This window comes from Chelmon rostratus, chromosome 23, assembly GCF_017976325.1.
Source record: "Chelmon rostratus isolate fCheRos1 chromosome 23, fCheRos1.pri, whole genome shotgun sequence".
Lineage (NCBI taxonomy): Eukaryota > Metazoa > Chordata > Actinopteri > Chaetodontiformes > Chaetodontidae > Chelmon > Chelmon rostratus.
In genome coordinates, this window is record NC_055680.1 from 10994759 (window position 1) to 11018148 (window position 23390).

At 45.0% G+C, this 23390-nt stretch overlaps 3 protein-coding genes across 4 annotated transcripts in view; 2 read left to right on the top strand and 1 right to left on the bottom strand.

The window, feature by feature from the left end:
• si:ch73-335l21.1 (insulin receptor substrate 1-B) overlaps positions 1-6707 on the top strand; it is a 46243-nt gene extending 39536 nt beyond the window's left edge. The window contains exon 4 of the mRNA XM_041965098.1: positions 3461-6707. Coding sequence (XP_041821032.1) covers positions 3461-3468 — 8 coding nt within the window. The 3' untranslated portion in view covers positions 3469-6707. The remainder of the gene's footprint in view (positions 1-3460) is intronic.
• Positions 6708-16481: 9774 nt separating this feature from the next.
• si:ch73-335l21.4 (E3 ubiquitin-protein ligase-like) lies at positions 16482-17720 on the bottom strand. Its single transcript, XM_041965496.1, has 2 exons — positions 17199-17720; positions 16482-16887 (listed from the first exon to the last, which is right to left on the bottom strand). Exons 1-2 carry the CDS (start codon positions 17656-17658, stop codon positions 16829-16831), a joined length of 519 nt encoding a protein of 172 aa, XP_041821430.1. The 5' UTR covers positions 17659-17720; the 3' UTR covers positions 16482-16828.
• Positions 17721-20503: 2783 nt separating this feature from the next.
• si:ch73-335l21.2 (RING finger domain-containing protein) lies at positions 20504-23390 on the top strand. Of its 2 annotated transcripts, none has more exons than XM_041965563.1 (2): positions 20504-20615; positions 22632-23390. In XM_041965563.1, exon 2 carries the CDS (start codon positions 22727-22729, stop codon positions 23375-23377), a length of 651 nt encoding a protein of 216 aa, XP_041821497.1. In that variant the 5' UTR covers positions 20504-20615; positions 22632-22726; the 3' UTR covers positions 23378-23390. The 2 variants fall into 2 exon arrangements, with proteins under 2 accessions (XP_041821497.1, XP_041821498.1); XM_041965564.1 differs by lacking the exon at positions 20504-20615 and adding an exon at positions 21612-21627 and having other exon boundaries at positions 22770-23390.

Sequence of the window (23390 nt, forward strand, 5' to 3'; positions counted from 1 at the left end):
TTCACTACGAAACCGAGTCACTGCAAACCATTGTGACTGCTGTGAATCCAGACTGAAAACAGCTGCCGTGGAGAAGCAATTTTCATACTCTGCTCAACCACCTTTGAAGCCCACAGGAGGCACGTGTTTGATGCTCACAGATAGATTTTGGGTGGAGTATCACTTTAACCTAGTTGTCATCCACAGGCGTTCCAGATTCATGACTAACAAATAAGTACTGTGAGATCAGACACATACACTTGTGGTCACCCTGCGAACATTATATCTTCATAACTGACAGACTTTCTGGCGTCATCGGAGGAAATTAAATGAGGTGACACAGGAGCTATCCTGCTACTTCAGTCTGCCAGTGTTCATTCCTTGTATCTGCAGCTGTCTTGACGCAGAATCCTGGCTCATGTTGCGCTCTTGCGCCTCTTACCCGCTTGCAGGATAGATGATTTAATGCATTCAAGTATAATAACAGTACCGGAGGATTGCAAGAGCTAAAGTCGCTGGCTTAGAAAGTTGCTGCCATTGTGGAAAAACAGTTGGGATTTGTACATACTTATAATAACGTCACTCCATACTGATTTCCAGGAGAAAGTTCTTTGCCTCCACTTCAGTGTGTAGGTTAAAGGTCAGGACTGGCTACACAGCTTCACCCTTGGAGCTGGAAGGAATTGGGTATCTTGCACAAAGAGCTCGCAGCAGGTCGGATGCTTGCTGACATGGTGCTTGAGTTCGGTCCGTGAAGAGAAATCTGTCGAAACATGCGTTTGGGGTTTCTCTGCTTTTGCTTGAAAGCAAAGCACAGATTGGGGCGTTCCATGGAGTAGCACATTTCCTGCCTCGGAGCATGTAAAAAGATGAGAAGTAGTGATAATCTCTGTGGGGATTTCCATTGATTCTCATCCTTGTTTTCCCATGTGAAGTCTGTAGAACCTACCACTGCTTTCTCGCTCCACCTTCTCTTTTCATTTATTGTAACCATATTATGTCGACTAATGCCTCTTGTGTTTCCTTTAAAATATGATTTAACCCAAAGTGACTGAGTGACCAGTGGACTCGGTGACTCACGTCACGTTGCTTGGACCAGCTCCGTGTCTTGTGGGAGCCGGGGCGGCATGAAAATGACAGACTGACGCACTCGATTTACGACCAGAGAACAGGGTGGCTTTCAATTTTAGGCAGCCCTCGATTGAGACATCACATAGACCCAGACTCTCCTAATTACACACACACACACACGCACACACACAGAGGCAGCTAGAGAACAGTTATTGGCTAGACACGGACTGCGGAGGCAGATAGCCTTGTCTAACCTCTTGATTTAAACAGTCTGGCAGAGAAAGGGGAAGAGAAGCACACATGGACTCGCACAATCGCTACCGCGGTCATTATGACATCGATTTGCCCGCAGATGCAAGGAAATGAATGAGATCAATAGACAAACCACCAAAGAGGGAATGGGGGTTAGTCTGATGGAAGGGGCAGCTCAGGGGAAATAGGAAGGCAATAGCTGATGATAGTGGAAACATTTCCTGTGTAGCTGCACATAAGAGAGTGCATGTGAATCTGTGCATTAGGACGAGACACTGGAGAGTTGTTTAGCATGTTTCAGTATATCATTTCCCATGTCTGTGTTTGGGGAAAGGTCATCATTAAGTGAATGTCATCCACATAATTATAGTATCTTCCTGTGTGTCCCTTTTGTGTGTGTGTGTGTGGTTTGCATGTGTGTGTCCATGGCAGTGCACCAGTGCGTGTCCAGCCTGTCTCCTCCGGTCCCTTTGGTTGGCTGGCTCGATTGTTTGTGTTGCTGGGTTTTTTTTTTTGTTTTTTTTTTCGAGCTGGCCGCCTGAATGAGGGAGCCGCTCCGCTCCGCTCTGCTCTGCTTTAGGCCGTCATGGCTTGGCCGGCTGGCGGGCACCGTCTGTGCTGAGGAGGACTAAATATAGCTCACTGCACCAGGAAGAAGACAAACTGGAGAGAGAGAGAGAGACAGAGAGAGAGAGAGAAAGAGAGAGGCATAAATATAGAGTACCCTAGTGCAATTAGAGAGTCAAGTGCTGCTGGGAAATTTTCGGGAAAGGGACACAGGGAACTCTCTCTCAGCCTGTTCTCTTTACTAGCTTTGTGCATTTGTTATTTTGGCTGACGGCAGCCTGAGTGCCTTTGGTGTGAGTCATCACATCTGACAGAAAGTAACACAGTTTAAAGGGCATTGACTAATCTTTATAGTAATGATCCTGCTTTCACTGCAAACTAGAACTAGGGTTGGGTGATCGTTTCTATTTTCATATCGCCCCATCGTGGTTACTCGAGATCGCTGATGGGTGATACGATTGCCAGGGGGCAGCGGGAAAAGGATGGGATTCGGGGGGGGGGGGTTAACGTGACAGCACACAAATGAAATGGCAGCATGGACAACTTAGTGTCAAAGAAAAATGTAATATCTTGTATTTGCAGGGGTTACGGGTTTTTAAACAGTTGCCAAAGGATAAACAGCCTATCTGCAAGCTGTGTAAAAGATGCGTCTGTCCAATCATAGCTTGCCATCTCTCACCACTTGTTAGGCTCACATAGGTGATCGGGACTGGCATCGACACCAATGTCGTTCCTCTCATTCCTTTTCATGTTTCCTGCTGTGCACGGGGGAGCACACAGTGCTCCCATGCATTAACTTCGCAGCACATGTCGTAAAAGTCGTCAAACCAAAAGGCAAGAAAAACTCTGACATGCTATAGCTTTTGTCAGGATGTCGTGAGGCTGTCAGTTTTCCTCCACTATGATGGCAAAAAAAAGGGGCCATTGTTGGCTTCCGATCCAGGACCACTATTTTGAGTTTTAAGTTTCTCTCACAGTTGAACCTTCACCTGGGACGGCCAAGCAGATGGCTGTTTGACGCCATGTGATTCTTCCGCTCTCTCTACTCTGGGGCAGAATTATCATTATGTCTGCCATCCTGCTAATCCTATCAACTGCGCAGACAAGGCCAGAAAAGACTCATATGTGCTGGTGAGACTTGGCCTGAGACCATACCTGTGTTCCCCCGTGTCCCATGTGATGGGAAGAGGTGAAATTGCCAGAAAAACCTGACAACCCTCCTTGACGTCTGTTTTCCCTCGCGCTGGCACACACGCTCTCGACTCTGCGCCTGCAGCAATACGTGTCCTCACTTTCTCCTTCCCTGCTGTTCCCTTTATCGCTTTCTTCCTGTCTGAATCTGTGCATCTTTTTCCTGCTTATTTGGCTTCATTGTTTATTCCTGTCGCTCGTCGTTGGGTCACTGTGCCCGGGCCGACAAGCAGACACCGATATCTTTCTATAAAATATTATAGTTAGCCTGATAAGGATGAGACACTGCATATTCGTGCCATAATATTTGTATCTTCCTCATATCTTGGTTATTGTTTATTCTGCATCTAACCAAACGATTTCCTCTTTCTCTCTGTGTGTCCCTCTTTTTTCTTCTCAGAGTGCTGATGATGTCAGTGCGTCGTCAGTGCGTCGTCCTTGGGGAAACAATCTGGTACCACTCAGAGCTTCAGAGCTCCGCCTGTTCCTTTTGTGACAACCAATCACGTCAAGAGAGCAGCTGAAGCAGACACGCCCCTGAAGCACTTTGACAGAGACTGATGGAAAACCTTTTTTTTTTTTCTCTTCACTTTCATCTTGTTGGTTGCGGAAACCAACGGGGATGTGTGCCAAATGACACTCTTGAAAAGCCATTTGCTGCTCTCATTCCTTGAGTGAAAGCCAATCAGAGAAGGCTACAAAAAAATCTGTGTTTTTTTTGTTTTTTGTTTTTTTTTTCCAAGAGAAAAATCATTAAAAGTATAATAGTGGCTGACTATTTAGTTTCATGATAAAGAAAATAAATAGAATTATGTATCAGCTCAAAAAGTGCCTCATGTTCAGATTGTAGCCATTTTACAAAGAACTTCAACTTAGCCTCGACTAACTGAAGCTTTGGTTTGTTTGTTTTTGTTTTTTTGGGCTTGATTTGATGTAGTTGCACAAAAAAAAAAAAAAACACAGCAGAACATATAGATAAATTGGGTAGCACCGGTGTGAGCTTTTGTTGCGTTCAAGTCATATGGGATGAATGGCAGGAATCAAAGATACTCCAGTGTTTACAACTTGCAAGCATGCAGTTTATGATTGCAGAGTTTAACATTCATAGTTACGATTAGATGCGGACATGATTTATATTTACAAGTCAGAAACTGGAAATCACAGTGAGTCCGATATGGCCTGAACGCAGCATTTTCGCTACCACTGCTAATGATAACGGTACTAGCGATGAGCTGGCCTTCCTGTCTACTGTGAGAAATATTAGCACAGCTGCTGTTAGCATTCTGCTCGTTTTAACTTACGCTGCTTCTATTCCTCTTCTTCCTCCTTCTCCTTCCTCCCTGCCGAGCCATACACCTGAAGTATTAAACACGCAGGCTTGACACAAAATGCACTTGTAGCAGGGGATGCATACATAGCTAGCTAGTTAGCTAAAGCCAGCTAGGCCAGATTAAGATATTAGCATTGTGCCAGGACGTAAATTCACCATCCTGCTGACTCCAGCCCAGGATGAGACCCCTGATACAGAGCCAAGCAATCCCATTAGTGCTATTAGCTGCAGACACTTATGTCCCACTTAATCCCCTTCGTCTCAGGATGCTAACCATACGGTACATATAGTGAAGGATAGAGACCCTATCAATAGCCATGCTAATGCTAGCTCTGTAGCGGTCAGCACACCGCTTTAAGCACCAGAAACGGGGTCAGTTATGTCAATTCTGCAAGTACGAAACAATAAATGCTCATTTGTCCTCAGTTGTTTTATACATTAAGGTACCAAACGTTTTAAGACGAATGATTTTACACTTTTAAACTAGTTGAATTGAAAGTGGTTTGACCCTAAATCCTTCTTTAAGACTCTCTGTTCCTGTCTCCTTCCCTCCCTCCTTTCTGTCTTTCGCTTGGCTCTTATTTTAATCTCCGCTATGCATCAGCACTTAAGTGCCTGTCTGTCCTTTTTATCTGTCTGTCTCTCTGCCCCGTCTTAGCAGCTAGCACTAATAGGGCTGTCCTAGCAGAATATATCAAGTCTATTTTTGTGTCTATTTTTGTCTCTTTTGGCTGTACAGTTCTCATAAAGTAACTCGTTTATGTTTGTTCGGTGTGACAATGATTTTATCAGATGACTTGACTGACAGGTATGGCCCCAATCAGAGGAGTTTTTGGACTGTTTCTCTTTGCCGGTAATGGAGGACTTGGGCCGTCAGTGCCAAAACACCACAACTACAAAAAAAAAAGACTAAAGCTCCGACAGCACCTCAAGAAGCAGCCTTCGGCTCTCAAGTCTGGACGTATTGCTTTGTTTCTGTTTTAAACATGTAACCTTTCGTGCTCCCCCCGTTGTTTTCTCTTGTAGCGAGGGGGGAAGAACTGTGACATATCTCACCTCGCAGTCTGCTGATGTGACTCTTGGAGATAAAGGTCATTGTGAAGACTTGCATATGCTTTAACCTTGAGTTTGCATGAGGGGAAGGAAAAGGCCACCACGGGAAAAAGCGACAACAAAAACCCAGTGTAGAAATCCATGTGCATCTATGTAGCTCCAAATTGTACTCATGTGTTTGTCTGCCTGCCTTGGGGAGTTCATGAACTTTCTCCCTCTGGTCACATGACTGTCAGTGGGGGCGGGGCCAAGAGCATAACAATGCAGCTTTATTATGAGCAGACTGGGAATCTGTGGTTGGAATTGCCTCAAATAGCAGTTGCTAATGGGAAAACTTAAAAAAAACAATTGGACTTTAAATACGACTCAGCACATAAATCCATGCTTTCATGCAGACCTGCAGGCAGACACATGATGATTAGTTGAAATGTTTCTGATGTCTTTTGGAGATGTTCTCATATTGAAGCTCAGCAGTAAAACACAAATGCTTTGAAGGTACTTGTAGCTTAGAAAGAAAGCGCACAAGCAGCTATGCTTTCAATCCTGACAAGCAAACATGATCATCCTGCCGTTCAGAGCCGCCTTTGAGCTCTGAGCATTTTGTGAACTTTTGAATGAACGTTGTTTTCTGTTTTTTTTTTTTGCTTTGTCAAACTGCCTGCAGTCTCGATGGTCACAGCCACATATCATGAATAAAAGTTCCTTTGGGAAAGCTCCACAGAGTTCAAGAGTTTAAGTGGCTGCATGACTTCATTCATCGCGTTGTTGGCGAGTTTAGAGATGTTCATAAAATGTGCAGGAAAGTGCTGCTGCTGTTCACAATTGTCCTATCTCCTCCTCCTGTTCCCCCGAGGGATGGTACTGAATAGGAATGCTGTGAGATTTGCCATTGATGTAAACAGTTTTACTTCTGTTGCTCGACAAGAAAAAAACAAAACAAAAAAAAAAGTTAGCACAATTAGAGATGTTCATAAAATGTGCAGGAAAGTGCTGCTGCTGTTCAAAATTGTTCTATCTCTTCCTCCTGTTCCCCCGAGGGATGGTACTGAATAGGAATATTGTGAGATTTGCCATTGATGTAGACAGTTTTACTTCTGTTGCTTGACAAAAAAAAACTGACTAAAAGGAAAAAAAAGTCAAACAAGAAAAGGGCTTGTGGTTTCTTTTGTTTCTGTGACTGCTAAGTTTCCTTTTGAGTGATTTAATGGAGATGATTGTTAAAAAGTGACAGGCTTAAGACAGAAAAACAACAGCGCTACTGATCTTACGAGGGGAGGAAGAGGAAGAGCGGAAGACGCTGCGATTTACAGGCTGGGACGAGTGCGAACATGTGCTTGAAATGCCGCAGACGCGGGCAGGGCTCATGCCCCTCGCGCTCTCGCCATCTTTGATTCACGCCCTCGTAAAGGCTGCGGCCGCAGCGCAGATGTCACGCTGCAGTGTGGAAAAGAAAGCAGCCGGATTGTTCTCCGCAAAAGCCTTTCTAGCTGTGTTAGTCACATTCACCACTCCCATTGATAAGATCATTTGCACTCGGAGTTGGCGTGTTGCCACTGGAGTTAATCACTCGTCTTGCTGGTAATTTGACCAACATGTTGTTTGCTGGGAAGACCTCCCTCTCTGTCTCATTTGATAGCCCTCTACCCTCTCACTCAACACTCACTTTAATTAAATAAGCTTTTTGAGGCCTGATAAATCTTTGCCTCTTTCTCTTATTGTTAGCGCGTATGGGATCTTGTGTCATCCTCCACCACAGATGGCCGACTGAGACCGAGGCACCGTAGGAATTAATAGAAATGAGAACACACACGCACAGATGAGGACTGCACCTGCAGATCCTCTCGCTTCTGCTGCTGAGTAAAAATAAGTTTAGTTTGGAAAAAAAAAAAGCGTGGCAGCACCTGTGTGAAAGCAGAAAAAAGCTCCCACACCTGAAGCCGTACTAAAGCTAGCGCTCTTCGCAGCTCATGTTCCCTCAACATTTGTTCACTTACATCCTAAACAGTGAGTCCCGGGGGGGTTTGAAGCCCTACTTCAGTTTTGTTTCAGCAGAGACATTTTCCTTTTCCCAGAATGCACTTGCACAAGCAGAGCTCCTTATTCAGTGGCTGACTTTCACCACGAGCAAGGAAGACTGTTCCTCCTCCTAGTTTCTGCTGAGATGGTCACAGTTCTGTGAATGAACTGATCACTTCTGCTCTTACAGGCAGTAGAAAGCTCTAAAACCGCTACAGTTGCAGTCTAGCTTTAATTCTTTGACGTGAGAAGAAGCTACATCTGCGCCGCTCTGGCGTATGGAGAGAATGGGGGAGCAGAGGCGGGCGAATGGGCACAGCTGCCATCTGGTTGTCGTGGCGACGGCCAGCGACAATGCCTACCTCGGCTGTGGTGGCAGCATCGCCGGTCAAGACAGAGGAGGAGGAGGAGGGGGAGGGGGGTGCTGGATGGGAGCCAAGGCAAGAGGACACCAGGTTCAGTTGCAGAGAGGTGCGCTGGATAGAGGCCAACAGGTGGACCTGTTGTGTCTGAGCAGACAGGTATTATCTCCTCAGTGTGAGTGTGTGTGTGTGATACTGTATCTTTGTATTCCAGCCCGGTGTAAAACACATCTGCATGCACCTATTGGCACAGAGCAGCAGAAACGGACTCAATAACCTCACTTGTTTACACACTGCAGGGTGCTTACGCGAATACTTGCACAGTCTCTTGTGAATTAATTCAATACAAAACCTCAGCTCTGTGATAACAGGCCAAACTCCATCTGCTGATGAAGATCATGTGATAATAGCGGAAATCACCAGAACTATTACTAAGGGAATGAGCTTTGAACCAAACTCCGAAGGGAATAAGAGGGGAAAAAATGTTTTTACCAGGCTTTTTTTCTTTACTCTTCAAGACAAAAAAAAATTGCTTTCTGGTCTGCTCAAAACTCAACAACTTGACATTTCCCGATGTGGTGGGCCTGCCGGATCCTGACCCTCTCTGTGATGAAAGAAAATAGCAAAGTAGTCGACTAACGTGTCTTTCCGAACACATTCAGTTTCTTTTGTTTACTTTTCATGTCCTGAAACCTCTCACCAGATGCCTGGAGGAGTTTTCTCACTCAGCCGCACATTCAGGTGTCACAGCAGGCTTTTGTTATCGCAGAGGAGCAAAATGCACGGTGTTAAAACCTTTGCAGTTGCACCCGCCACAGATTTAATTTCAATGTGCAATTTCATTTTATCTACAGTTTTTTTTCTTAATCCCAGAAAAAAAAGTGGTATTTATAACGTAGGCCACCTTCTTCTTGTTTTTGACACCCTCCTCCCATTTTATTTTATTTTTTTTGTACAGTACCCAAGTGGAAGCATCTATCACTATCAGGCCAAAAATGTACACATTTCAGCATTAAAGATGAACTGCACGAATACTTTACTGAATTACATTATGTTTCTCTTTACTTTAATGTGACAATACATGAGACACAGTTAGAGAACATTCAGTGTTCAATAGACTCTGTTAAGATAATATAGACTCCAGTTGGTCAGGGGGTATTTTATTTTAAAGGGGGAACTTCAGACGACTGCTGAGCCCAGTGAAAACATGTCTCAAACCCGTGGAAAGAACTGGTATAAATGTATGTCTTGGCCTATTTGATAGGACTGTGGGTGCTATTTCTGTGGCGTTTACATCATGAGTAACCCTGCCTCACGGAGCATGCACAGTCCATACTTCTACATGTTGGCCACAATACAGGAAGTCTTCCTGCCTTTATGACTTCCTCCACGGTGCAGACCACAGGAAGCTCGCTGGATGTACGACAGGGAAATCGCTCTCGCTCCCATAGCACATGTGGGAATGTTAGTGTAGGCGCTATTCCACGCTCCCAAATTGCTTCCTTCCCGTCATTCGCGTATTCAAGTATATTGTCGAGGCTGGGTGTGAGTTAAAATACAGAAACTGTACCTAGAGTGACTGAGATGCGTGTTAGGCCAAATTTTGTGCTTTTTTTCCCCACCATGTCCTCCTGGAAAGTCGCCATAATAAACTGCATCAGTAATGCTACAGGTGTTTTAGCTTAGGTAAACTTAGCGTATGTTGACCCAGCCAATAAAGCCCAGGATTACAGTCTGTACACTGCAAACTGCTAATCCTCCCAGCTTTCCCTTATTTTTCTCCCCCTCCCCAGTCCTTCCACATAGGTTTTAGGGCAAAGTTAAACACTGCAGACTCCATAAAGTCAGTTTACACACACAGTCACGGTCAGACCAAGTGGATCTGACGGCTGGGCCCATCCGCTGCATGGCGTGTGAGGTAATCCGGTCCACAAATGCCACAGCCGATGCAACCATTTTCTAATGTATTTCCAGCTCTCGTTTCCTCGCCGCCCCCTCTTTCACATAGTGTACTTAGCCAAACAAAAAGCCTTTCTCTGTCTTTCGCTCCCTCCCCTTCCTTCCCCACCTCCCCATCAGCTAACGCTCACCCTCTCTCTCCCTCTGCCTCTCACCTCATAAGCGAATGTTTGCCATGATTGTGGATTTGTCGGGCCGCATGTGAAATTAGCTCTGTCACTGGGTCGCTGCTGGCGGCTCTGAGAAAAAGGGAGGTTGAAGCTGTAAAAAAAAAAGTGCCACATGGAGTGAGTGAGTGAGGGAAAACGAGAGGGAGAGGAAGGAGGAGGGCGTTTTGGGGGAGTGAAGGCGGGTTGTGTGTGTGTGTGGGGGGGGGGGACTGTGAGGCCTCTGTGCTTTATTTTCCTTGAAAGCTCCATGAAAACCGCAGACACATGGTACAGAATTCCCCTCACAGGAGGAGAGGGGGGTGGGAGGGCCGGCTTTGCAAGAGAACACCACACTGTCTGTGATAAACACACACACTCCCACACACACACACACACACACACACACACAGGGAATATTATAGGCGAGTACACACTCTTGGAAAGGAAGGGAGTGTGTGAACCAGACGTACAAACACTCAGCTACACAAAAGGCAGCACAGAAAGAGAGGAACTTTGAAGGAGCCGGCAGGCCAACGCCTCGACATGCCAGCAGGCGGAAACCTCCAACCATCATATCACCTAAATACCTCTCAGCTCTATGGGAAAGTGGACAGTCCCACTTTCCACGGGTATTGGTATGGTGGTGGTGGTGGTGGTGGGGTGAGGAGGGGGTGCGTTAATCCAATGTACAATGTGTTTAACTTTGACTGGCAGATCCTCGAACCCTCCCACCCTCTCCTCGCTGTGGGGCCCCCTTGAGCTTGTAGATTGAGGATAAGCATAGAACTGGTGTTTAGGTGGAGTTGGCTGACTGGGAAAAAAGCGAAGGGTCAGGTGATGTGAATGGATCAGTTGGGAGCTGTGATGTAGGCTTAGCGTGGACCCAATGCCCCTGAAACAGAGTGCCTGATTGGCTGATTGATACTGGCGGAAGCAAAAACATCACTTTTACTTTTGATTGTAAGATTTTTTAACCGAAATCCATAACAAATGCTCTGTTATTTATCTCGTCATCTTAAATTTGTTCCTTTTGTCCCAACAGGACACCACAGCATGAGAACTACAACATCCAGGACTTGCGGTCACATGGCGGATAATAAAATGGATGCGTGACGCCATCTAGTGGAAAATCTTCCTGAGGCACGACTCAGCAGGTATCATCCACAGTTCAGTTGCTGCTAACAATATAGAAAATATAGCAACATAATGGCATGTACATTCTTGTGATCGCTACCAAACAAATTCCATTGCAGTCTGTATTTGCCTTCTGGCTCTAATCAAAAAGGACAAACCACATAATGACTTGTTTTCCTCGATTTCTCTTTGTGTACTTATTAATGGCTTGGCAAAGTCAGAAAAAGACCTTCTCACAGGGTGTAAGAACCAGTTTTTCCATGTCGTAGTGTGTTCACCCTGAGACCAGCATGCTGAAACCCTCCTTTAAAACTCGAAAGAGGAGACGGAAAATCTGTGTCAGCATGCTGAATAGCCACTGCCTGGAAAATGAGGACACAAGGAATGGGAATACAATCAATTTATAAAAAGCCTCAAGTATGACCTTCCTTCACGTTCCCTCTTCATGCTTGACATTACATTATGCAAATCACTCGCCAAATGAGGCAAACGTCACGCTCAGAAATGCGTGTTTGACCTCTGTCGATTTTTCCACTTATCATCAGGTTTCGGTTTAGGAGAGGAGAAGACCTGAGGTCAGATCTGCAGGATGTTGTGTAATGAAAATGCTGTGTCAAAACACATGATTTACAGGACATAGTATGGTAACACGATTCCCAGCATTTCTTGTACTCCGTCAGATGAGTTTTTACCACGATGACTGAAACAATGGGAATACCAGAAAGTGGTAATCTCAGCCAGTTCATGTGTTTTCATGAATGAGCACCTGCCCTGAGCTGAACTGTTTTAGCTCTAATAACTCTGGACAGTGGGATTAAATATGGTCGTCCTGCATTAACAGTGCTATGTAATCCAATTTAGAAAGCATTTGTCCACAGTTTGACATTTTGGGACATTGGGCTTGTTAGCTTTTTGCCAAGTTGAGAAAACTGATACCACTCTTTACCACAAGAAGCTAGCCCCAGCAGCCAGTTAGCTTAGCTTTATTTAGCATAGAGGATGGAAAAGGAAGAAACAGCATTACTTGCACTCTTCAAAGGTCTCAAAATCCACCTGTTCAGCATAGATTTTATCTTGTTTGTTTAATTCAGACGTTTTACTGGCAGGTTATATACTGGACTTGCAATTCCTGTTAACTAATTACAGCCAAGACTAACAATGATTTATTGACATGTTTTTCAGACAGAATTGGATCCTTATAAAATGTCCATTAATTCAGTCATTTTGAGTGTCAGCAGGTGTTGTTTGCCCAATAACAAAATCACAAATACTTTCCCAACATTTATTGGTTCAATCTACATGAACAGGTCAGAGGTTTCTCTCATTTCTCAGTATGGGACAGTTTCATTGACTGGAAGGAGATGTTCCCGGTGGATACTCGTAGATAATCTAGCTCTAACAAATCTTCGCTAAGTCCCTGACTCTTTGTGGCATGAGTTGAAAAAACATCAGACATATTAAAAGCCCCGCTTCCACTTCCTTCATCGTCCAGGAATAAATCTGATGCTTTCATGTCACTGTCAGCTCCTTCGCTTCTGACACCCAGCTTGTTTTCCTCAGCCCGACTGAAATCTTTTCCCTCGTCTTCAGCATGTGCTCCAGGACCTCTGCTCGTGTCGTCTCCATGCACAGCATCCTTAGAGCTGAAGGTCGCAGCCGTGGTGTTTGAATCCCTATCTGCCGGCGCGATTGGCGTATGTGCTGTAGCTCTTGCACCGCTGAAGGACGCACTCCCGAGAACATCCGCATACGTGACGGCCTTGACTCTGGCAGGCCGCCTGACGATGGCTGCGTTTCCGGCCTCGCTGGTCAGAGAGGGAGATGCACCGAGCTTTTCGCCAGATGTGTGTTTTCCTTTCACACGCTTGCCTCTCACCACGCTGCTGGTGGAGCTGCTGAGCAGGCTCGCCTTCATCACAACAGGTCGGGCTCTGTTGGGTGTTCTTGGCTCAGATTTCGTGCTGGATTCAACCTTGAGGTCTCCTGCTGATCTGAGATAAGATGAGAAGATTCTGTGACTTGCTGATGCTGCAGTCGGATTTTGCTCTTTGTACCTCCAGGGTGTTTTGTTAGAAACCAGAGGATCGATGCTGCGGTTCTTCTCGTTGTATTTGCCAGGTGTTAATCTGGTGACCACTTCAGTGCCTCCTTCTGTCTTTAAAAGGGGTTTAAGGTCTTCACTGCTTCGCTCATTTGGACTCACTGTGGTTTCGTGGCTGCTACCTGGCTCTGGTTTATTGTTCCACTTGTGAGTCTTGCTGCTTTTTGGTCGCCAGATCTGTGAGCTTCTGGGTTTAAAACCTTCAAAACTCTGTTGGACTCTGTCAGACTTTTCTGGCTCACCAACTAAAGGTTTGGCTCCCTCGAGTGGTCGAGTGCCAAATCCTTTGAGACCATACATTCTTCTGTAGATTCTGAACTGTCTTGGATCTGAGTTGCTGTCCATCAGAGGTGTGAACGGCCTTGCAGTTGTCCCAGTGTGGCCGATATCTGCAGTGCCAGGAGAAGGTGAGGAATAACCTGTGGGTGTCCTCTCAGGTTTTGATGGCGTAGTAGATGCTTTTCTCTGGCCAAAGCTATACTTTGGTGACAAAGATGGGTATATATTTGCAATTTTAAACTTTCCTTTGTCGAAGCTGTATCGTTGGGAGTTGATCCTTTCATTGGAACCACTGGGGGAGAGGATAGATGGCTCCTTCACAGCTCTCCACATAGGATTCTGAAATCCTCTGAGGCCAAAGACGCTTTTTATGGTTTGTCCAGGTTTGTTTGCAAGCATTAATCCTCTTCTGGTTGCATTAACCTGGCTACTTACTACAGATTTCTCGCTGCCAGTGGCATGTTTACCCTGGAAATCTGCATGAGGCGTGTGTGCAAAACTTTCCCTCGGAACAGGGCGTAAAGACATTTGAGTTTCTGCTGTGGTGCGTTGATATCTGGTGAAACTATCTGTCTGGGCGCCATGTTGGGCCACATTAGCATCATGGTACAGTGCATTGCCATAATCAGAGAGATGTTGTACTTCTTTGGTCGTCTCTCTGCTCTGTGATCGTTGTAACTGTTTAAAATTTGAAGAAAACCTGCCCTGGACTTGAGCATCAGAGGGCCTTTGCTGATGTGGTGTTGTGGGAAAAGCACTGGGCCCATCAGCAGCAACTGTTTTAACTGCCTCATGTCCACCTAAAGAGGTCTGGGCGTCTTTGAACAGATACGACCGGGCCTTTTTGTGTTTTTGCGCCTCACTGCTACTCACCGGGTGAAACCCCTGGGAGAAATCTGTGATGGATGATGTCAGTTTTTCTGGGCTTGCATTGCTTTTAATAACAGAGGCGTCAAAGCTATTGCTGACTGATGGTGCTCGAGGGGCAGTCTGACTTGCAAAGCTGAGGAAATTGCTTGATTGAATCCCGTTAGATGTACTTGACGGCCCGGCCACAGTGAGCACATTTGTCTCCTTATAGCCGCTGTAATGTCCTCTTGAAGTTGGCAGTGACGAACTCCGATACCCACCAGTGCGGGCCGAAAAAATAGCAGGGCGAGAGGGCTGCCAAACGGTTTCATCTTCAGCCACTTTTGGAGAGTCCTCTCGAGGAACTTTCTCTTCAGTGTAGGATTTCTGAGCATCTTTGGGCTCCCAAACTTGAGAAGGACGAGACCTCTGATGAAAGGGACTGGCAGCTCCTTTGTGGGATGATTTTCTAATGATCACTGGGTATGAATGATAGGAATTTCCACTTCGGGCCACTTCCTGAAAGAGTGGAAGGTTATTTACTCTGGATTGCAGCCTCTCAGAGCTTTGTCCTCCGTGCTGAGAGTGGCTGGCGAAAATGCTGCTTGCTGGCCTCACTTCACTCAGCACTCCAGTTATTCCCGCTCGGGACTGTTTGTTATCTTGGGTGTTTTGATTGTAACTGAAGCTACCTTGGGTAAATGGCAAAGGGCTTGATTGATGGTAAATGATTGACGAGGCCTCTCTATTCCCGCTCGTCAGAGTTTCACTATAAGTCCCAGTTTGGAGTCCAGTTTCGGTTGATAGACTGGTAAAGAGGGCATTATATTGACTGTATGGAGTATGCAGTCGTCTCAGGACATTGTGCTTCACTCCATTGTCCCCTGGGGTTGTTATGGGACTTGCTAAATGTGGAAGAGAATGCAGACATAAGACATAAAGATTTATTATCACTAGTGCTGTTTTACAGGCAAATAATTCATGTGATACCATGAAAATACCAGAAGAAAAATACCTCAGTTTAAAGTTTAGAATACATTCTTTGTATTACTATAAATTGACTTATCTCTGGTCTGTCACTTTGATATTTTATGCTCATTTTATACCCTCATTTTGATTAACTGTAATCTTAAATTACTATCAAGTACATTTCCAGACTTGCTTACAGACGTTTGCCATAAATCTTCTTATTCCTCTACATTTTTGTTACACTGCAGAGAAAATCCTGGCTCCCCAAGTTAAAGTCATGCCTGAGAAAATATCTGCCAGCGTTAAAACAATCAGCTGCACCTTTAAAGAGACAAGAATGTCAGCCTCCGTCTAACCCAATCAGCCAACACACGCCTCATCATTTTTTCCAGACAACCATTACGATGAGCATCAGCTCGCTGAACCTGTAGACGCTGCAGTATTGGCCTGGCAGATACCGGCCTGTTTGCGCTCACCTCTTGCAGCATCTGAATACGTGATAAATGACATGACAGCTGCACAGACCAACGCAAAGACAAACAAGAGCCTGCAGAGAGAAAAAAAAGACACACTCACTGGACAATTTATGGGAACTGTAATGCTGTCAATCTAAAAAAATCACCGACCCTTTTCAGATTTTATGACCTGCCAAAAGCCTATAAAATGTGACATTTACCTTGAGTAGAGAGCAGAGTTGTGTAACATGATGGTCAGCATCCTCCTGAGTTTGTATGATTGTCAAAAAAAAGGCCAAAAACATAAGCTGTAGTGCTGTCAAGCCATGTGTTTTCCTTGTCAAACAAATGAATCTTAGGGGTTTGACTCTGCTGCTGGTTGGGAGTCTGATTGGAGGCAATGCTGTTCACCTGGCTTCAAGGAAGCCACTTCCTGGAGCTGTCTGTGACGGGTACCAATTTTGGCTTATTTCATGTCGAATACTTTAAACTGTCTATAAATATTAAATCTCTTTCCTCCAGTTTCGTGTGTTTATCTTTCATGCTCTTTGAACAGAAGGATCATTTTGCGTCCTCCTTGACTTTTATTTTGTAAAGTCTGCTTTGAGTTAGGCTGAGATTTGATGCAATGTGTTATTTGAAGTGTTTTTGCACACACAGCTAGGCCATTGTTTTCAGTTTTTTTATAAATGCGCATACTGACTCACTCAAAGTCCCGTCCATCGTTCAGCATGCAGCCACAAAAAGCTTCAAAGTGAACTGAAACCAAAGCTCATTTATTTTTCCTTAAATATGTAACAAATATATCAAAATACATACAACCATGAAAAGAATAAATATCACATACATTAGTGCATTAAGAGGCTTAAATTAGGCCGCTTTGGCAGTTCACTTTTCCATGTTTTCTTATTTAATGGCATCAGATACAGAGTGCTCATCATTAGTACAAGCAATCAAAGCTGAAAAGCTGATTGAAGTCATGGTTGACTGTGTCCATGTGTCTTGCCAGCAAGGTATCATCGTCGTCGTCGTCATCATCACCATGATGCACAGTGGAAGAGCCACTGAAAATAAATATCACATTGTCCAGGGTATCTGAAACTGTGGGCTCTTTAAAACATGTAGCAGGACATCATGGCGAGGTTCCTTATGTCATCACTGGTCACACAGTCTGTTAAAGAAAAACAAGACACATTAGAATAAGTGATTTATCCACCATTTTCAGAAAAAGGCTTGTTTTCGTCAGTAAAATGTAAACATAATGGATGATTTTATGAAATGTGGCGCAATTTACACTGAAGCTAAACTGAAAGTAAAATCCTAAACTTTGCATTGTATAATTTTTCTGTGAACTGACATACAAAATAACAGGCTACGCTTGCTGTGGTCACCACCACCAAACCCCATTCTCAAAATGCTCATTTTAAGATCTCCCTAATGTTTTGTCCCAACAGCGTGAACCAAAGCCCGCTGTCAACTTACTTTCTCCGCCCCTCTGTCGTGAGCTCTTCCCGCTTATCGTCCGCCAAACTTTCCTCAAGGACAGCCGGAGCCTCCCACCTCTGGAGCCCGCGGACGAGTCGCTCTCATCGGCTGTAGTCTCGGGACGCGTCGCCCCCTCGCTGTCCTCACAGCTGTCCCCCTCCGGCTCGTCCTCCTCTTGGTCGAGGAGTCCCGTAGCGAGCAGCCGCTCCAGGACGCACTCATCCACCCTCAGCTCGGCTCTCACCTTCCCCTCTCCGGAGATGGACGTGGTGTGTCGGCACAACGGGCAGACGATTGATCGGTCCGCTCCCAGACGCGCCTCATCGGGCCCCAGGGGTCGTGAGAGGGCCAGCAGGCAGCTCTCACAGAAGCTGTGTTTGCACTGGAGCTCCCGGGGACACCGCCGACCTGCGTTGTAGGTCCGGTAACAAATTCCGCACTCAAGCTCTGAATACATCCTGTACACTGATGTTGGCTCTTCCTCTCTGACTTCCCTCCAAGTTTGACTGAAGCAAAGGGTGAGCTGCCCGGACTTATACCTCAGGGTGTGAGGACGCGCGTGGGAGGGGGAGGGACTCAAGAGAGGCAAGACGTAGTAGAATTGTGTCAGATAAACATATGAGTCATCAAACTCAATATACACGTGAGGCAATGAAACACACACACACACACACACACACACACACACACACAGGCTGGTGGATTTGGGAATTGTGTGATTTCTCTGAGAGGCCCTGTTCAGGCCCAGAAATCTTTATTTAAGATTTCCCCTGCTTAATCTAATTTAAGATTATGTCAGAAGTCCTGCCCCTCCTCTTCCTCGCTGACACTTCAGGGTGTGTGTGTGAGAGAGGCAGAGATATGATGTCAGCCCTTCCCTCACCATGGTAATCCCCAAACAACCCCCCTCCTATCAGTTGTTTCTCCTTTCATGGTCATTTCCGCTGAAATCTTGGCTAGCAATCACAGGCTCACCGTGTATGTGTATGTAAATTGTGCAGTCTTTTGTTGTTTTTTTTTGTAGGCCTTCCTGCCTTCGCAGCTGTGAACTTACTGTAACAGTGTTTGGTCATGCAAAAACACGACTTTTCCACGTGAATGTCCGTAAAAGAGAATGTTTCTTGAAAGGGCAGAGAAGAGAGACAGGAAGTAAAACGTCTCCAGTTCCAAAGAAACCGTTGAGTGATTATTTACTTGGCTCTCTAGCATGGTCAGGCATATGTCTGTGATTTGTGAACAGATGTGGTATGGACATTTTTTAATGATGTGCATCTTATATCATCTAAAACATTTAATTTCGATACATTCTACATTAGATTAAAAGCAGCTTTATGCAAACAGCACAACATATGTGACAGCCTTCATGCTACAGTTCATTTTTGAATCTATTGTGTGTCTAGTTGGATGACACCAAGCAACAGGCACAACGTGTCACTTTTAGTTTGAAAATTGGAGTATGAAGACCGGCTAAAATCCAAATCAACCAAATTACCACCAGTTTTTGTGTTTTCCATCATCTTTAAGGGCCGGATGATCACTTTGGGCCTTAGTACATCATTTACATCAGTAGATCTGTAATAAAAATGCTGAAGCAGCCCAGCAGTGGTGATAGTGAGGGGCGAGCACTGCTCTTTCACTGTCCTGCTGGCCCGGGGGGTCCAACTGGCCACCATCATGATCCCACTTCTCAGCTTCAAGACTTTCAACAGTCCTGTGAAAACCGTGTTTCTCCAAAATGCCCGCTTAAACAATGGTTTCACATTTTGTCAATACTGATTTACCCTTATGTGCAATTAAGCAGTTTGGTTTGCTGTAATTGTTCCTCCTGTCTGCTAAATAAATCCCTTCATCAAACGATAAAATCCACAGTCATCGTTCAAAGGCAGAAATTAATGTTGCAGTTCAGCTGGAGCCAATGTGAGTTAGACAAATCTAAATTCCTTCTTTGTGCTTTCACTGACAGTTTTCGTGCTTGGTCGCGACAGAGGGACACCAACCAATTTGGGAATGCGGCAGTAAAAAGACTATAACTAGCATCACGTTAGCTTCGCATGACCTCTAGCTGTGATCCGAGTTCACAGAGCAAGGACTGTGGATTTTGTCCCCCATCGCTCACATTAAAAGAAAGGGTCTCTTTGCAGCAAGTATGAGCAGAATGAGCAATTCAGCATCCAAAAACACTTTCAGTGCACTTGGAAAAGACGTGAACCTGTCCTTTAAATAGCTTTGTTTGAAGCTCTGTGACAATGTATTTTTCAGCTAATCTAATCAGTTTTTAAATATTTGTTTGAGGAGAATAAAAACTTCCTCATTTCTCATTTGACAGTGATTTTTAAAACTACTTTAAATACAGGAAGACGTGTGTGTGAACAGCAAATCACTGTTGTGGTGAAAACTCAAATGTGAGCTATATGGTAGCTTTTCAGCGACTAAGTTAAACACTTTTAAAAAAGGTTTTGTTAAGTCTGTTTTTAAAAAATCTTTTTTAATGACTCTTAGTGCTCAAAGCTTAATTATCTGCCACAAAGTTTGTCCCATGAATCAGTTTTGAACTTTATCGTGACAGTCAACTTAGTTACTATGTTTTTATCCCTTAGTTTAGTCAGACTAGCAACTAATTACAGTGAAATTAGCAGAGAAGCATGTCAGTACTGGACAAGCTGGTTACTAGGCAGTCATTCAATCAGGGTGCAACACATACCGTAGTACAGGTTACGTGACAATTCAACTGTCAATAATTCAACTGTTTGCACTTCTTAGGAACGTCACTCCTTCTCTGAATATACACACAGCCTGTTCTGCCCCTGAAATGTATTTACTTTTAAGAGGTTTTTGTACCTGACACCCACTAGAATTAAACAAAATACATACGATCGCTTTCAGTCTGTAAAAGAAAAGTTTCTATGTTATCAACTTAAACTTAAATGTACGAAAAACCTCAGGATGTAAATAATTACACCCTAATCCACAGCTTGCTATTTAAAAACTCCAACATGCTGACTGCGTGGAAGCATAATAACATAATATGTGTGTAGAGCAGAGTAAGTCAGGATCAAGAGACTCCAATCTGTCATTTTCTGTCTTGTGTGTCCTGGTTACCTGCACATCACCAGGGGTTTAATTACCGCTGAGCACACCACAGAGATGCCTCATGGGGGATGAGACAGAGAGACGAGGGCGAGTAAAATCAGGCGAGACGGAGCGAGAACAGGAGGCTGCCAGCGAGCCAGGCTCAGACACGTAGCTGCAGAATATTAAGAAAGGGCCTCGAGTGGTTAATGTGCAGGCAGAAGAGGGGAGGAAGACGATGCCAGGATGAGATCTGCACCAACATGAGTGTGAATTGTGAGAGGGGAAGCGCCTGGGTCGGAGGTGGGCATCAAAGTGTGCTTTGATCAAAGGGGTGTGTGGTGGGTAAGTGGCTCTCTTATCTGCTTCCTAGTATGCAATGATGGCTCGCTGCCAGCTTCTCTCTGTATAATCTCACTGAACCTCGTGGCCTACATGGATCCAAGAGGTCTCATTTATTTATACACTGCAGCCGTTCAGTGTTGGCTTCAACATTTTTAATTTCACAACTTGTTTCTCATTACATATATTATGATTTTGTAGTAAATCAAAATATTTATGGCTCCACTTCTACTGACTTATGAAAGAAAGGGTTTCAGGCTACGTGTTGTCGTGCATTGATTCAAAGGAGACCGCTAAGCAACAGTCCCCTCGTGAGTGAACTTGGGTTGCCTTGTCGTTGTCCCATGTGAGCAACAAACAGGCACATAAAAAGTGTCTGCAAAGCGAAGCGAATCTAATGCTTTGTTTCATAAATCACAGCCTTTTTTTGGAGCAGAGAGAGATTCAAATGTGGGCTGTGTGCCGAGTGAAAATTTAAACTGTAGCTGGATAGAAGAAGAATTTGACATTTTGAGAGATGTGCTTATTTCATTTCTTACCAAGCGTTAATACCACTCTCACATCTGTTCGTTCAGTAAGAAGCTGGAGCCAGCAGCCAGTTATCTCAGCTTCGCATAAAGACTGGAAACAGGGGGAAACAGCTAGCTTTGGTCTTTCTGAAGGTAGCAAATTAATTAACCTTAGTAAAAGCCACTTTTTCATTTTACACTTCAGTCTTTACTTTTGGAGAGAGCCAGGCTAACTGTTTCCTCCCGTTACCAGTCTTTATGCTAAGCTAAGCTAAGTGGCAGCTGGCTGCCAGGCTCTGCAGTTTACTTTTATTCAATGTGCCTCGGACTAATTTGAAATATTCTTTAGTGTTAAAGGATCTCTCCCAACAATTTTGTTGAAAAAATGTTGCCAACATATTCTTACTTTCAGTCTCAGGTATAGGTTGAGCCACCAAAACACTGGATACTACAACCCTTATCGCAAAAAAGTTAGGACGCTGTGTAAAGCATGAATAAAACACAATGTGATCATTTGCTAATCCTGTTTGACACATACTCAACTGAAAACAGTACAAATATATAAGATATATTTAATGTTTCACATAATCAACTTGAATGTGGAACGCTCCAAAAACACCTGTTTGGAACATTCCACAGGTGAACAGGTTGATTGGTAACAGGTGATCATCTTGATTGGGTATGAAAGGGGCATCCTGGAAAGGCTCAGTCATTCACAAGTGAGGATGGAGCGAGGTTCACCACTTTGTAAACACATGATTGGATGAAGGATGTTACTACAAAGCGACAGGAACACTTTGTAAAACTGTTGTCGGTGAACACATTTCATTTGCAAATTGCTGAATTCTCTTTTATATCTATTTTTTATACAGCGTCACAACTTTTTGGGAATCAGGGTTATACAGTTCCCAGGATGTGCTGGTGTGTTTTATTAGACCCTCCCTGCCTGGTGTACGCTCATGTCTTCCGAGCTCCATGCTGTCAGTTTGTAACACAAGCTTACTTCTGAAAATTCTCAAAGTCTTACATGAAATAACCCTGATTACATCATCCGGGTTATTTTATCATACTTCAGAAAGCTCCTCCAGATGAATAATTCTACTTAAAATCAGTGGAGGGCCCCTTTAAATGGAAATCTGAGTGGAGAGAAATGGACGTGCACAAACACTCACACACACATGTCCAGTCAGTATCATTACAGAGACTTATTACTTCCTTTCTCAGCTCTTTTGTTGCTTTGCTTTGTCATTTATTTCCCAACTCCTTGGACGAGTGTGCAGGCCTGCATGCACTGCGTGGACTCTGGGTGACTGTGAGTTGGTGGGGGGGGGGGGGACACTTACTGTAGATGAGTGGTTAAATGGATGAATGCTATGACTCATGGGCTGTGGAATCTGTTCATAAAACTTAGAAGAAACAAAGCAGCAGGAGAGCAGATTGTAGCATTTAAAAGCCTCTGGAGTTCTCTTTGTCTTACAGAAGGAGCCTTGAAGTTATTTTCTCTTCACAGATTTCATCATCCTCTGTTAAATATTCATCCCCAAGTTGCTTCTTGCCATCACTGAGCTCCCAAGCCAGCTCCATCCACTCACTGTTCCTCCGATCATGACTGGGGATGATGTCCCAGCTCCCCAGCAGGGGGACACAGCTGCTGCTGCGCCGGGCCCCAGCAGCATCCCTGGGGAGCCCATGGATGTAGAATGTCCCATCTGCTACCAGGAGTACAACCAGTACAACAAATGCCCCCGGATGCTGGAGTGCCTCCATGTTTTTTGCACCGAGTGCCTTCAGAGGATCCAGCTCTGCCCCTGTGAGCCCCCTGAACCCCACAGCCCTCCAGCCATTCCCTGCCCCCTCTGCCGCCACCTCACCCCTCTGGAGGCCGGTGACGCCCTCTCCTTACCCTGCAGCTCCCGCATACTGGCCAGGCTGCCCCCCATGGCCTTCCGCCTGCCTGTAACCATGGTGACCCGCCTGGCCACGGTCACACAGAGAGTGGTGCTCTCCCTAGAGGGCGACAGCAGGGACACTCGCTTCATCATCCTGCCCACCGTCAGCCTGCAGGTGCAGCAGATGCACCCGGACAGGCCGTACGGCACGGCGCCAGGCCTGGTGGGGGAAGAGGAAGTCATGCAGCAGAGCAAGAAGACGCTGTTCTGTGTGCAGCTGCTGGCTGTCATCTTCTGGGTGCTGTTTGTGATCACCTGCATGGTCGGGGTGGTGTTTGGGCCACATTTCTTGAACAGGAAACTGTAACAGGGAACAGCTA